The 15544-nt window shown below is 53.6% G+C and overlaps 2 protein-coding genes and 1 long non-coding RNA gene across 3 annotated transcripts; 1 reads left to right on the top strand and 2 right to left on the bottom strand.

The window, feature by feature from the left end:
* The first annotated feature begins 3372 nt into the window (after nucleotides 1-3372).
* Nucleotides 3373-7671, top strand: MARCHF9 (membrane associated ring-CH-type finger 9). The gene is made up of 4 exons (XM_027967508.2): nucleotides 3373-4158; nucleotides 5196-5351; nucleotides 6031-6223; nucleotides 6486-7671. The coding sequence occupies exons 1-4, from the start codon at nucleotides 3802-3804 to the stop codon at nucleotides 6818-6820; spliced, it is 1041 nt and encodes a 346-aa protein (XP_027823309.2). The 5' UTR covers nucleotides 3373-3801; the 3' UTR covers nucleotides 6821-7671.
* On the bottom strand, nucleotides 5630-6541 carry LOC121819131 (uncharacterized). Its single transcript, XR_006059351.1, has 2 exons — nucleotides 6431-6541; nucleotides 5630-5827 (listed from the first exon to the last, which is right to left on the bottom strand). It is a non-coding gene; the product is annotated as an uncharacterized LOC121819131 (long non-coding RNA).
* Nucleotides 7672-10226: 2555 nt separating the features above from the next.
* On the bottom strand, nucleotides 10227-15318 carry LOC101116039 (25-hydroxyvitamin D-1 alpha hydroxylase, mitochondrial). The gene is made up of 9 exons (XM_027967507.3): nucleotides 15092-15318; nucleotides 14303-14493; nucleotides 13604-13806; nucleotides 13322-13522; nucleotides 12797-12972; nucleotides 12418-12590; nucleotides 12139-12217; nucleotides 11669-11866; nucleotides 10227-11111 (listed from the first exon to the last, which is right to left on the bottom strand). Exons 1-9 carry the CDS (start codon nucleotides 15281-15283, stop codon nucleotides 10998-11000), a joined length of 1527 nt encoding a protein of 508 aa, XP_027823308.1. The 5' UTR covers nucleotides 15284-15318; the 3' UTR covers nucleotides 10227-10997.
* Nucleotides 15319-15544: the final 226 nt, after the last annotated feature.

The raw sequence follows: 15544 nt of genomic DNA, 5'->3' as shown, positions 1-15544 counted from the left end.
CCAACTCCGGGCTGCAAGCCGAGCCTGAGTCTCACTACCTGTCTCTCACTCTCTCTAAGCGGGGAGATGGGTCGAGGGACGGGAGGTGCTGCTGTCGTCTTTCTGCTCCATCGCTAGCAGAAAACATGTTCTCATTTGTGTCTTTGTTTCATTCATTCATTCAGCAAATGTTTACTGAGTCCTTGCTTCCTGTGTGTCTGTGGGGTTTCTTTTTTTTGTTAATTTTTTTTCGACAAGTGTCGCAGACACTTGACCTTTATCTATAAAGATACAGTCACATAGTTTATATGTGGTCATATAAAATAGGGAGTAGACGGTGCCCAGTTCAGTTCAGTTGCTCAGTCGTGTCTGACTCTTTGCGACCCCATGGACTACAGCACGCCAGGCTTCCCTGTCCATCACCAACTCCCAGAGCTTACTCGAACTCATGTCCATCCAGTCAGTGATGCCATCCAACCATCTCGTCCTCTGTCGTTCTCCTCTCCTCCCGCCTTCAATCCTTCCCAGCATCAGGGCCTTTTCTAGTGAGTCAGTTCTTTGCATCAGGTGGCCAAAGTATTGCAGTTTCAGCTTCAGCATCAGTCCTTCCAATGAATATTCAGGACTGATTTCCTTTGGGATAGACTGGTTGGATTTCCTTGCAGTCCAAGAGACTGCCCATCTGAGGACAAAACTAGGATTAAAGGGCTAATGGAAGGCAGGTTAGTACAATAATCCAGCAGGACGTGTGGCAAGGTAATGTCGTCCCCTCTTCCCAACTTCCAAAGCAGAGACCAGATACCTGCTGACAGAGAAGTTATTGATGAGCTGGAAAGAGGAATACTTGGGAGTATTCGTTAAGGTTCTTCAGTAAGATGGTATGACATGTGTGTATGATATTATATACATCACATATAGATAGACATAGGAGTGAGCGAGCATGAGCAAGGAAGTTACCACCACACTGCATGAAAGTGAGTGTTCCCTTCTGCAAACCTTGTGACTCCTTATATGGGGTTGTTGCATTTCTTTTTTTTTCCCCTATGGCAAGCTTTCCTAGCCCTTGTCCTAAGAGACTTTTCCCAAACAACCTCTGCTCACAGACATCTAGGTAGACAACAGGCAAGTTTCTCTGACTTCCCTTGTCTTACTGACTCCAACTTCTTTGTCTCCCAATCCTTTGAGAGAATGGGAATAAGGAAAAGAAGAGATCAGTTTCTCATTTATGATAAACTGTCTAAAATCTAAAAGTTAGAGTGAAAAAGTTGGCTTAAAGCTCAACATTCAGAAAACGAAGATCATGGCATCTAGTCTCATCACTCCATGGGAAATAGATGGGAAACAGTGGGAACAGTGTCAGACTTTATTTTTTGGGGCTCCAAAATCACTGCAGATGGTGACTGCAGCCATGAAATTAAAAGACGCTTACTCCTTGGAAGAAAAGTTATGACCAACCTAGATAGTATATTCAAAAGCAGAGACATTACTTTGCCAACTAAGGTCTGTCTAGTCAAGGCTATGGTTTTCCTGTGGTCATGTGTGGATGTGAAGAAGGTTGAGCGCCAAAGAATTGATGCTTTTGAACTGTGGTGTTGGACAAGACTCTTGGGAGTCCCTTGGACTGCAAAGAGATCCAACTAGTCCATTCTGAAGGAGATCAGCCCTGGGATTTCTTTGGAGGGAATGATGCTAAAGCTGAAACTCCAGTACTTTGGCCACCTCATGCGAAGAGTTGACTCATTGGAAAAGACTTTGATGCTGGGAGGGATTGGGGGCAGGAGGAGAAGGGGATGACAGAGGATGAGATGGCTGGATGGCATCACTGACTCGATGGAGGTGAATCTGAGTGAACTCCGGGAGTTGGTGATGGACAGGGAGGCCTGGTGTGCTGCGATTCACGGGGTCGCAAAGAGTCGGATACGATTGAGCGACTGAACTGAACTGAACTAAAATCTGAAACCATTCTATTACTCTATTTGCTCTCCTTGTGCCCTGAACTTCTATTCTTAATCATCTGGCTGAGGATATGAGTTTAAGCTTGAGATTCATATAAACCATGCTCCAGGGCCAAATGGAAGACATGTCAGTACAGATTTCCCCTCTTTGCATTCTGACAGTTGTAGTCCTGGACCTTTGCTGGCAAAGGCAACTGGAATTCTGGTAAGAAAAATCCCAAGGTGCTAACTGATTAAGGGGCTTGTGAGGTGAATGTTTCATTGACTATTTTGCTAGGATTGGTGGGTTTGTAAACCTCTGGAAGGCTAAGTGTCTCTGAGTGTTTTAAACTTTCATCCTACACCAGCAAGGTCCCACTTTAGCCTCACCCTCCACATAAGCTCACTGTTTTTTAAATAGAAGTCATCCTCCATCTTGGCTTGGGTTCCAGACCCTTTTTCTGATTCATTCATCCATCCATCCAAAATATTTGAATGATTTGTAACACCATTACTCTCCTTAATCACTTTCTATTGAGGATCTTTAGTTTGGCAGTCTGTCCCTGATTACATACCCTCCCTTTTCCTGTTAATTACTTTTTTTACTAATTAATTTTTTTTTTCCCAGTGTGTTTGACCCAGTGAGCTTCCCTGGAATTCCTTTTCCCACAGCATTGATAAGGAGAGGAGAAGGAGGATGTAACCATAAGGCAGAAATAAGGGATGAGAAGGTTACAACTGGTTCTCAGGGTCAAGAACCCCCATACAACAAAGAGCTAAGCATGTGTGTGCATGCGCGGGTGTGTATGTGTGTGTGTTAGGTATGGTTCACTTCAGTGCAGTGGTGGTGGGTCAGGGGAATACCAGGAAAGACACTCAACCCCTTTAACACTCTGCTCCTTTGCTCACTCACCTCCCTCACACAATTACACACTTCTGTTTTTCATACAATCCAATTCCACCCCTTACACATTCATCTCTTCCACAGTCCCACACTGTGCACACTTTTCAGTCTTTTGTGTAAAAGTGTTTATTGCTTGAGCCAATGTCTTGCTCACTCACCTCGGACCCTTGCTTAGCTTTCTTTCTTTGCACACTCCCATTTTGCACAAGCCTCTCCCTCCCTGGTGCACCTGCGTCTGTGACCACTCACCTTCCATCCTCACCCGCTCCCCCCCTCAACACCCCCATTCACACACCTATTCTCTTACCCATGTGCACACTCCCCTTCCTTGGCCACTCCCCTCCCTCCACCCTCCCCCGGGTTCGCACACTCGCCCCCGCCTCTGGGGACACCTGCTCGTGCGGGGCAGGGCGGGGATGCGCAGCCGCGGCCACTTCTCCTCCTCTCCCCCTCCCCGCCCCGCCCCTCCCTCCATCCCTCACCGGCTCCCCGGCTCCCGCCCCTCCCGCCCCGCCCGCCCGCCGCTCTGGGGGGGTCTCCGCCGCCGCCGCCGCCGGAAGGAGCCGCCATTTGCCACCGCCGAGCGCACGGGCCGAGCCGGAGCCGGAGCCGGAGCGGGACTGGGGCCAGGAGGACTGCGATGGGGGGCGGCCCCGGCGCAGGAGGGCCGGGGCTCGTAACCCCGGGGGCCCGGCCCGCTCCGGACCCGGACCCGCGGGGCGCGGCACCCTGAGCCCACCCCCACCCCGCCCCCTGCCCCGGCCATGGCTGCCTGCCCCGCCGCCCCCGGGCCGCCAGCCCTCTCGCCCCGCAAACCCCGGAGTCCCGGCGGTGGCAGCAGTGAACGGTTCTCGCAGGCCCCGTAGACCTCAGCCGGGCTTGCCTCTCCAGCGCGCGCCCCCTTCCCGGCCTTGTCCTCTCCCTTCCCCCCGCCGCCTGAGAGCCCCCCTTGCACGCCGCCCCCCGCCCCCCGGCGCCCGGACGATGCTCAAGTCTCGGCTCCGCATGTTCCTGAACGAGCTGAAGCTGCTGGTGCTGACGGGCGGGGGGCGGCCCCGGGCCGAGCCGCAGCCCCGGGGGGGCGGGGGAGGCGGCTGCGGCTGGGCACCCTTCGCCGGCTGCTCGGCCCGGGACGGCGACGGAGACGAAGAGGAGTACTACGGGTCAGAGCCGAGAGCCCGGGGCCTGGCCGGCGACAAGGAGCCGCGGGCCGGACCCCCGCCGCCGCCCGCGCCGCCGCCGCCGCCCCCGGGCGCTCTGGACGCCCTGTCGCTCAGCAGCAGCCTGGACAGCGGGCTCCGAACCCCTCAGTGCCGAATCTGCTTCCAAGGCCCTGAGCAGGTCAGGCCCGGGCACCTGGCGGGGCGGGGAGGGGTGGGGGCGCGCACCTGGGGCGTCCGGGGAGACCGGGAGCAGGGGGCGGGGCCTGAGGAGGCAGGGCGGGACCCAGGGACCTGGGGTGGAAATGGAGTGAGGTTGGGGGGCTTGGCTGAAGACTCCAGGAGCGCAGATTTGGGGTGGAGGCGGATCAGGGGTCTCCAGGAAGGGGTGGGGCTTTCTCCTGGGGGGGCCCCAAATCCTCTCGGCTTAACCGAGACAGCCTTTCTCCCCCACTTCTCTTACTCCAGGGTCTCTGTAGGCTGAGGGCCGGGAGGTGGGCAGACAGGAGAAATGCTTCTGTTCCCACCTTGAAAGGAGGCGCCCAACCGGTGCCCTCGCCTCCCTCAGTAGTTCTCTCCATGGGGCACTTTTCTTCACTTCCCATTCCACAACTTTCTCATTGCAAAGAATATTCTTTGTTTAAATGTTATGGACAAAGTTGTCCTGGGATAGTACCAAGGGGGTGTCTCTTCCTGTCTTGAGAAATTACTTGATTAAAGGGGAACAGCCTCCACTCCCACCCTTAGGATATCTTCCTTTCTGATTCTTGGAAACTGAGGACTGTAACCTATCCCAGTCTGCACCACATCTGTGAAACACTTTACAGTGATGGAATGGGTTAGGAAGGCATGGCTCAGAAGCTCGCACTTCTGTTTCTCCAGATCCTAAGGGGTGGCCCTCCATTTGGGAAACCTTTAGGAGCACCCTCCTCAAACTCTAGGAACAGAGAAGACCCAGTATTTACCAGCCAACTCCCCCCTCCCCATCCCTTCTCTTGTCTCTTCTATTGGGTCCGGGAAGTTTACCTTGAACTCTAAATTTTTTTCTTTTGGGCTTGTAGCCTTAGCGTCTTGCTTTGTTTTGGTTGAAAGGCCTGATTTTTTTTTTTTTTTTTTTTTTAAGGTAGACACCTGGAGAAGAGGTTTCTCTCTCAGGAGTGGAGAGGACTGTGGTCGGGTGGCGATAGCTGACAGGGACTCTCCTTACTCTTCCTCCAGGGGGAGCTCCTGAGCCCCTGCCGTTGCGATGGCTCAGTGCGCTGCACTCACCAGCCCTGCCTCATCCGCTGGATCAGCGAGAGGGGCTCCTGGAGCTGTGAGCTCTGCTACTTCAAGTACCAGGTCCTGGCAATCAGCACCAAGAACCCCTTGCAGGTGAGGTATAAGGGGAGCACTCTGAGACTGGGGCAAGGGCCTTTCAGTAATTAGAATCAGGGACCTTCCAGGTGGCTTATTTCATTCATTTACTCTTGCTTCAAAGTCACCCTATCCTCCATTATCATAATCTTCTGTCTATAATCTCCCTTCCTTCGTTTACTCACAAAGACATTTATTGGGCGCCACCTGTGTGCCAGGCCCTGGGACAACAAAAGATGAAAAGGCAGTGGCGCTGCTGTTACTGCTGGAAGCATACATGTAGAGTGATCTATGTGTCAAGTTCTTGGTGTGTATTAACTCTTTTAATCCTAGTAATTATGTACCATTAGTATCTGCATTTTAAGTCAGTGAGGACATTGATGCACAAGTAAATTTTAAAACTTGCCCGAAGTTACTCAGCCAGAAAGTGAGTGAGGATTTGGAATTCAGATCCTAGATGATGTGATTTCAGAGCAGTTGTCTGTCATGCCTTTCTAAAATAAGACAGGAAATGGTCTCAAACAATATAAGAAGTACCACATTCTAGACTTGATCAAGGCACAGAGAAGACAGATTATTAGTCCTACCTGAAGGGTTTCAGGTAGGAAGGCTCCTGGTGCATCCTCCTATTAAGGGCAACCCTAACCTGGCTTTCCATCTCTTTCTGTGACTTTTTGGAGCCTTTTCTCCCATACAGTGGCAGGCCATCTCCCTGACTGTCATCGAGAAGGTCCAGATTGCAGCCATAGTTCTGGGCTCACTCTTCCTCGTCGCCAGCATCTCCTGGCTCATCTGGTCCTCACTTAGCCCTTCAGCCAAGTGGCAACGGCAAGATCTGCTCTTTCAGATCTGCTATGGCATGTACGGCTTCATGGATGTCGTCTGCATAGGTGAGGGCACCTCTCTCTCTCTCACCTGCTCAGCATCTTCCTCCAACTGACACACTTCACTTTCCCTGCCCATTCCCTCAGTTTCATGGCTACGTTTTCTACCATTGAGAACCTTTAGGGCAATCCTGGTGTCCTTCCCTTCCCTGCTTCTCCTGGCCCTTTGCAACGCTATCTCCACCCCCCCTGGAGAAATGTTGGCTTAAGTACCTCTGGTTCTAGGTCTGGGCAGCATTGACTCTGGACTTCTTATCCTCTTGCTCAGGCCTCATCGTCCATGAAGGTTCCTCCGTCTACCGTATCTTCAAGCGCTGGCAGGCAGTAAACCAGCAGTGGAAGGTCCTGAATTATGACAAGACCAAGGACATAGGAGGAGATGCAGGGGGAGGGACGGCAGGGAAGCCGGGCCCCAGGACCTCACGGACGGGCCCCCCTACTGGGGCCACCAGCCGCCCCCCGGCGGCCCAGCGCATGCGGACGCTCTTGCCTCAGCGCTGTGGCTACACAATCCTGCATCTCCTTGGACAGCTGCGGCCACCAGATGCCCGTTCCAGTTCCAATTCTGGCCGTGAGGTGGTCATGAGGGTCACCACGGTCTGAACTCCAGGAGTGGGGATGTTGAGTCAATGCATCGGCCAGAGATAAGCTGTCATGGCTGCTGGAGGTACCACCTGGACAAGGTGTTTGGGGCACACTGCCTCCACCAGTGAGGATCTCTGTGGACAGCTTCAAGCTGGAGACATTGTCTGGCCTCTACTGCCCACTGGGTAGAGACACCTGGATACATTCCAGCCCCCACTGACAGCCCCTCACACTCATCCTGGGGCAACCAGTGGATAGGTGGGGAGAGCATCATTTCTTCCCTAGAGAACCGTCCTTACCTCAGCTCCTAGGGCCTCCAGCCCCCCAGCTCCACTATGGTGACTTGGTGAAGGGGGACCAATGCCAGAAGAAAGGGGCTGTAGACCCCCCCATTCCCTACCCCATGGCCACAGGGCAGCTGGCAATAAGACTAGTATACATTGACCTCCCGTTCCCTGCATGAGGGCGGGGGTACTTCCCTGTGCTCCACCTCTCCCCCCACTGCATGGGGGGAAGGGCATAAAGAATCATTTATATGCACATGGAGACTCCTTTCTCATCCGGGGGTTTTCTGGAGGGGTGGGGAAGTTTCTTTGCAGAGGTTGCAAATCCCAAATGCAGGAGTGGTTTCTGAGTTGGAGGTGTAACTCCCACTTGGTGGTGAATAATTCACATTGGCTGCTAGGTGGCAGTGCTCAGAAGCATCTCAGGGGTGGACCTGATAACCTGGGTGTTGTGTGATTTAGAAAAAAATCTCCCCACCGTGGTTTTCCTGTCTACCTCATAGGGCTGGATTGAGGATAAATGAGGGACAGGTTGAATGCCATTGTAGGGAAAATCAGTGATGGCATAAAAAGATTTCTAGACTAGTTGATGGTGCATTTATTTCAAATAATAGCTGATTTACAAATTCCAAAGTGTTTTTCAACTGGAGTTACACAGAGTCTTGGAAATTTGTGTTAAGTATCATAATAGATACAGAAAATTTGAGGGGAAATAGACATTGCAAATGTGAAGGATGGTGGTTATTTGCAAGAATGAGAGCTCCTCCAATCCCCTAAACAGGAGCAGTCCTTGTTCAGGGAATCTTGCAGGTTCTATCAATCCCTACTAGGTAATGTGCTTACCAGGAAAAGTGGTGTGAAGTGAATTTGGACTCGTTTGGAGTGAGACAGACAGACTCTCCCAGGGTTATGAGTCTCCAGCCCCAGTTTAAGCTCCCTTGTTCAGGGCCACAGGTCTGATCCTGGTGTGCCCCAGCTAGTTGATATTAACTGGAATATCTTGTGCTTGGAGGCAGGCGTGTAGAGGGCTGAAAAAGGTTTGGGAAGGACTGATGAAGATGCCAGCATGATGCCTGGTCCCTTTTTCTTGCGGCCTTGGGGCTGTGTGTTATATGAAGGATGGTGTCTTTTACGTGAACTATTCATCAGCAATTAAAATAATTACTTCATAACATTGCTTAAGTCAGATCCAGAGACCTCTCCTATTATTGGTCCTCCTCTCAAGGAAGGCTCTGCTTTGTCTTCTCCCTGGGGGTGTTTTGGTAATGCTTCTCTATTACAGGTCACATATCCTTGCCCAGGAAATGGTCCTCCCCAATCCCTCTCCAGAAGGGGTCTCAGCCGCTGTCCATGGTGCTGGCACCCAGACTCACTTGGGAGTATAGGAATCAGAGCTGTACTTGAGTGTGAGTAACCTGGAAGTGTTGAAGTGTATCACCTCCAACCTCAGAGGGGATTAAAGTGAAGAGAAAACTGAGGCTAAGCCCTATCCCCCACCTCCACCCCCTACTTTTCCAGTGGGAAGTAGTTTCCCCAGAGAGACAACCTTCCACATTCCCCACCTGGGGATACAGAAGGACCAGACTTCACTGATTTGCCTTTCACAGACTAGCTGGTGAGAACCAGAAGGGAGACAGCAAAACTAAGTGACTCCAAGTTCTTATCCAAGTAGATAGGGTTTAGGTAGGTATGACACAGGTGGGATTTCCTGTGCCAACACTGAGCTTTCCCCCTTGATGGCCCCACATAAAGACTTAGATATAACCAAGAATATAGGCACTTAACGCACAAGCACACTGTCCATTTCTGTGCTGGGTCCTAAAACAGGGCTAAGTGAGACGGCATTTTCCCTTCCCCTTCAGGACCATTGGAGGTATAGGTATGGAGATTGGGACTGGCAATCTATTTTGTCCTCTCTCCTTTTTCTACCTTTAAAGGATTATTGTCCAGGAAAAGGTCATAACATCTGCTGCCCTTCTTAAGTGAGCAGGCCTACTTTCCCATGAGGAGTGTGAATGTGAAAAATCTTGACCACTGATTCCAGGGGAAAGGGTCTGAGCGGAATTGGGGAGTTAACTCTCCCTCTAAGCTCAGAACTGCCCCAAATCAGGTCACTTAAGTTCAAGTTGAGCTAGTGATAGTGAGTAGGGTTAGAGACTGAGAACGCAGCTGAGAAGGAGCTGAGAGGAGGAGCAGTAAACCAAACCTTGGTCTTTGCACACGGTTGGGGGTATACCTTACCCCTCTGTAGATCTTAACATAAATAGATAGCCCCCAGAAGGCTAGTGGCTGATGGAGTTTCTGTGGAAGGGAGCCATGTCTAGGGCAGGGGCTGAGGTGGTGAGAGGAGGAGGAAGTATGAAGTGAAATCTCCGTCTCCATCTGCTAATTGGAATGGAGGGGAGCAGGAAGAAGGGGGACAAGTCCTGACATGGGGAGGGTAAGCTAGGCTACGAAAGGTGCTGCAGGGAAGGTGCTGAGAGATTTATTTGTATAGAAGATGAGTTAATCTATATACATCACGAGTAGAGAACTGAGTCCAGCCTCTGGGGGGCCAGAGAGTGCTGACTCAGGGGAACAGGGACTCTTGCTGCCCACTCCTCTTCTGCTTTGGTGCCCTAGGGCTTCTAGCCACCCCCACACTTGGCGTTCATCCTCTCTGACGCCACCTCTCTGTCTGTATCCTTATCTTTCTCTGAAGGAAATTACCTTGGAGCAACATCTCTAAAGAGAGCCAAGTGGCCATGCTAAGGTGTCCTTTTAGTCCTGGCAGTCCAGGTTTCAAAAGCACTCCTCTAGCAAACAGTCGACCATCTCTGGCCATCTCTGCAAGTCCCTCCCCACCCCTTTTAACAGCCTAGCCCTTGAAGCTACTTTTCAACACCACCCTTCCTTAATCTCTTACCGGGAGCCAGACTTGGCTGTTCCCACCACAGATAGAAATGTGTCTGGGTTTGTGATGCAAACCTTTCTCCCAGGTGTCTAGACCTCCCATTGTTATGGAGGCAGTGGGGGGGGGGGGGCGGCGCGGGTGGTCACTTCTGGGACCTGAGAAACCAAAGTAGGTAATCTGGGTCAAGGTCTTACCTACAGGTCTTTGTAGCAAGTGAGGGAAATAAGTCAGTCAAAAGTCAAGGATGGAACATTCAAAGCAATTTTTAAATTTAAAAACAGTATTTAAAAAACTTCAATATGTAAAAAGAGGACTTCGGTCCAAAGACATCTCTGCCTGGGGTCTAAGTGGTGGGGGGCAAGCAAACTTAATAGTGGCTAGAGAGCCAAGGAGAGTTTTTAAAAAATCACAACCCAGATGAGGATAGACTCACCTTCCTAGGGGCAAGATGAGGAAGAAGCAGGGTAGACAGAGCCTGGTAAGCTGTTTGTCCCTTCTGCCACATCATCCAGATACAATCTGAGAGTCTACATGGTGTCACTCAGTCAGGGACAGGCCCTGGCAAGGTGTATAAAGACAGAATAAGGCTTCATCCTTCCTCTCAAAGAGCTCACAGGCAACAAGAGAGGATCAACCAGGGGCAGACCAGATACACACTTAGCTCAGGCTAAGTAAGTGCCTAGCCAGCAGCATCAGTAAACACTGTGAAGCCCCAAAAGGCCAGTGGTTGAATTCTTCCTCAGCCACCCAGCATGATTAGTTAAAATTGAAGTTGGCCCTTGAAGGATGCATATGATATGACTAAAAGGGCTAAGCAGGTTAATGGGTCATGGTTTTCTCAAGGCTTGCTGGGTCAGGCCAGGTACATACTTCCTACCTCGATCAGGGCTGCTTCAAGCACTTTGCTATGGTCTCTCTAACCAGACAGACTGCAGAGAAATATACATCTCTTGGTCTCATGCCTCATAAACCCCTGTGATGAGAGAAGCGGAGATGGTGACAGCCTATTTCCACCATACTATCTGTCCACAAACTGTAGGTTGATGCTTCTCTCAGGCACCAGGACAGTCCGGGTCATCGGTCTGACGGGGGCAGAACCTGGCTCAGGTTGCACCTCAAAGTGGATCAAGATCTGGAAAGGGAGGAAGAAGGCTATCACTATGGAGGGGTCTACAGTGGTGGGCTTGATTGGTAATGGGCATTATTAGTGTTAGGATGGTCAGTGTTGGAATGGCACCTGTGGCTACTAGGGGATGTCTTAGTCAATGAGGGTAAGAGATTATGGTAGGGAAAAAGATAGTCTGAAAACCCTCACTCACCCTCTGGGCCTATGATGGGACTGACATATTTCAGGGGATTAGGTCTCCCAGGTCTTATATATTTCCATATGCCTATCTAGAGGGCTTCCCAGGTGGCTCAGTGGTAAAGAATCCACTTGCCAAGCAGGAGATGTGGGTTTGATCCCCAGGTCAGGAAGATCCCCTGGAGAAGGAAATGGCAACCCACTCCAGGATTCTTGCCTGAGGAATCCCATGGACAGAGGAACTTGGTGGGGTACAGTCTATGGGGTTGCAAAAAGTCAGAGATGACTGAGTGACTGAACAAGAACAAAAAAATGACTATCAGAAGGAGAGATCATGGCTTTAGAGCCCTCTGCTCTGGGGAAGGCAGAAGATCTAGATCACTCACCTGGGCCAAGGCCATGTGCAACTCAAGCTCTGCCAGGCGTCTTCCCATGCAGCTGCGCTTGCCAAAGCCAAAGGGGAGAGATGCGAATGGGTGGGGAGCTGGACCTTCCCCTAGCCAGCGAGCTGGACGAAAAGAGTTTGGTTCTGGGAACTGGGCAGGGTCCCTTGAAGTAGCATAGTGACACAGAGTGACCAGTGTCTGGTGAGGAAGGAAAATAAACTTGTCAATTTGGGCCCAGGAATGCCAGGAGGGAGGGAGAGAACAGGACCTATGGACTGGGAGGAAGGCAGGTTCTGGTTGACTGTGATTTGGAAGTTTTCTGGAGCACCTTTTCTCTACTGCCCCATTATATCCCAGAGAGGCACCCAGGCCAAGGAAAGGGTTTGAAGAGCTTATGGAGAGTATCTGAGAACAGGAACAGTCGCAAGGTAGGGATGGCTTAGCAGGAGGGGCCCGTAGGCTCTACTCACATTTTTGGGGATGATATATTCACCCACACAAATGTCTCTGTCTGGGACACGGGAATTTCCAGGTACCACGGGGTACAATCTGGATGGCAGAGCACAAAAGGGAGACAAGGTGAAGCAAAGGCTATAGCCCTCCTCTCCTGCCATCCAAATTCCAAATCCATTCTTGGCCAGGGGTAGAGTACCATTTTCCTATACCCCCCTCTCCCAGCTCCCACCCCCTGTATGCTTCCCAAGCCCTCCCCCAGCATTTTCTCTAGCTCTCCTCTCCTGCCCTCTCACCTTAGCACTTCCTTGACCACGGCCTTCAGCAGGGGCAGCTGGGATAGGGCAGTGGCTGAGGGTTGGGTACTGGAGCCAGGGCCCAAGGCAGCTGTGATCTCAGCATGGAGTGCTGTCTGGATTTCAGGGTGCCGGGAGAGTTCATATAGAGCCCAGGAGAGCGTGTTGGACACCTGTGGGGACAGGGGGAAGCATTAGAGGTGTTGAGAGTGGGGACCCAGCATAGGGGGCAGGATATGAGGCAGTCTGGACCCCAGGAGGTGCTAAGCCAAGCTGGCATAGAGGACCATAGTGGGTTTCCAGCCGCAGGGAAATGGACCCGAGATGGAGGAGGTTAAGCTGTGGAAGTGGGGCTCCCAGCACAGAGGGAGAACCTCACCGTGTCCACCCCAGCTAGAAGCAGCTCCGTCACATTCCCCAGGATGGACGCGGCAGGCAGCTCTTTCCGGAGCAAGAAGTAGGTCAGGTGTGCCGCAGGTCCCGTGTCCTCCTCAGACTTCCCAAAATGGTTCCTCATGGCTACCTCAGCCTCTCTCTGCTCTACGTGCTGCTGGGCTGTGCGGATGGGGACAGGGTGTTCCTCACCACCTGGGAACAGCTTTATGTTCTCCCATCCTCACTTCATTTCTGTGCCTTGCTGTGCGTGTGCCTGCTAAGTCGCTTCAGTTATGTTCCTGACTCTTTGCGACCCCGTGGACTATATCCCACCAGCTCCTCTGTCCATAGGGATTCTCCAGGCAAGGATACTGGAGTGGGCTGCCATGCCCTCTTCCAGGGGATCTTCCCGACCCAGGAATCGAACCCTCTTCTCCTATGTCTCCTGCACTGGCAGGCGGATTCTTTACCACTAGCGCCACCTGGAAAGCCCAGCCCACCTGGGAAGCCCAGCCCGTCTGTGCATTACCGAATGCAAACATCTGGTCCCAGTCTCGGCAGAGGCGGTCCCAGGGTCCGGGCACGACGCGGTGCAGCCAGTTGGGCATCGCCATGGTCAACAGCGTGGACACGAACACCGAGCCGACCGCGCGGATGAAGGTCTCTGTGTCTGGGGGTACCTCCGCCTCCAGGCAGCCGAGGCGGGAGCCCAGCAGCACCGCAGCAATGCCTGGCCGGGAGGGGGCGCTGTCAGGGCACCTCGAGACCCTGCCCAGGTGCCTCTTACGCGTGTTCCAGTCCTGGGACTTACCTTCCAGTCCAAACTTGTAAAACTCTCCCGCCACGTCTCGAACCAGGGCGGGCGGCCCAGCGCCCAGTCCCCGCTGGCGCCGCAGTCGTCGCACAAGGTCACGGACCACGCCGTGTAGGGTCCCGGCATAGCGGGCGGCCGCTTGAGGCCGGAGGAGCAGCGGGGCCAGGAGGCTGCGAAGCCTCTGCCATTCTTCCCCTTCCCTGCGCGGGGGTGCGGAGAGGGCGCGCATCAGGGCAGACGGTAGTGTGGAGAGGCGACCCGACGGGGCTGGTGGCGCTGGAGATGGAGCGTGTCGGGCTGGGGTGGCCAGGAGAGGGATAGCGTCTTCTCCCTCGGGGGTACAGAAACCTGACCATGCCGGGACCAGCTTTCCATCCCCACTCCTCGTTACTCATTTCCTGCCCCAGAGGGGCCTGGGTTCCTGGGTAAGCTGAGTCACAGAATCTTCCTTTGCATCTAGATCCTGGTGCCTCAGCCCCTTCCGGAGTCCCCAAGATTCCGGCTTCAAAAGATAAAGAGGTGAACAAGCACCAGAGCCGGGCTCCACCTGAGCTTGAGCGAAACGGACTAGGGTGGGAACCTCGACTTGCCAGAAGGTTGGGGAGAACGACTTCCACCTCCCCAGACTGTCTCCAGACCGGGCCGCAAGGGAGGAAGGCAGCTGGACGTCGGGGGCTTTGGGGCCAGAGGACTCACGCGGTAAGCAGTCCGCAAGCCCGCTGGCGGCGGCGACGGTGCTCCGTCCAGGGTGAGAAGCTGCAGCGTTCGGGCCGGGGTCCCTCCTGTCGTAGCAGCTGCTCGACCAGCGTAGGGGCCGCCAGGTACACGGTGCGCACCGTCCCAAAGCTGGCCAACCACACCGGCCCGAAGCGCGCGGCGCCCTGCACCTGGGAGAACGGGAGCGGCGGACTTGGAGATGCAGGCCGGGAGCTCCCGGCTTGGCCTGCGCCAACTCCAAAGGCGCTGTTTCGGGTTTGAAAGGGGGAGCTTCTGCTCCCAAGTGGTGTATGGCTCTGATGCTGCAAATCCCTCTCCTTTCCCCTCACTCCCCATCCTTAGGAAGTCTGGGGGTGATGGGCAAAACGGAGGAGCTGGGCGCAAAGCTGACTTTCAGAATCTCTCTTTGGCCACCTGGGCGGAGAAATCCCTAAAGGCTCCTCCGGTGGACTGTTCATCTTAGGACGAGCTCCCACTGAAGGTATAGGAGCGTACTAGCTTTAAGAGAGTCCCGCCTCGCAAGCACTTGTTCTGGATCTGCGAGCCTCGAGACGCCTGCATCGCGAGAAGGGGCGTTTTGAACGCACTCCTCCGCGGGGTATCCAGAGGACTCCGCGTCCCGGGAGCCACCGCCCCCAGTCCCAACTTCGTCTTTTCCGTAACGCATGGGCATCCCTTCCCACCGGCCCTCCTTGCTACGTTCTGCACTAGGGTTTGTGAAAGTCAGCCTCCCCAGCTTTCAGTCGTGGGAACGGCGCCCCGTTCTACCTGCAGCTCGTGTAGCCGTGACAGCCCCCCTTTGCAGAAAAGCTCCGCAAGGAAGCCGGGCGTGGAGGGGCCTGGGATGTCCGCCAAAACCCGGGGTGCTGAGTCGGAGCCTCTGGAGCCCAGTGAGGCGCCCAGCTCAGGACAGCGGACGCGATGGAACACTCTGGATGCGAATTTGAGGGTCTGGGTCATGGTCTGGCTCCGGAACCCACCAAAGCTGGCTCCTCCACAGCATCTTGCCCGGCCCCTATTTAACTCTTGGGCGAGGTAGTGGCGACGCCCCCTCTCCAAGCTCCTCAGCCAATCCCCTCTCCTGAGTGGTCAATGCTGGGGATCAGCACCCAGGAACAGTAGGCGGGGCCGGAGCGGCCAAGGCTGCTCCCTTGGGTCTCATGTTACCATGACCCTCTTGGGAGGGGAGGCTTGCCTCAGTTTCTCCTGGGCTGGTGCCCT

The sequence above is a fragment of the Ovis aries genome, chromosome 3 (genome assembly GCF_016772045.2).
Source record: "Ovis aries strain OAR_USU_Benz2616 breed Rambouillet chromosome 3, ARS-UI_Ramb_v3.0, whole genome shotgun sequence".
Classification (NCBI taxonomy): domain Eukaryota; kingdom Metazoa; phylum Chordata; class Mammalia; order Artiodactyla; family Bovidae; genus Ovis; species Ovis aries.
This window is presented reverse-complemented; position numbering and strand designations above follow the sequence as displayed.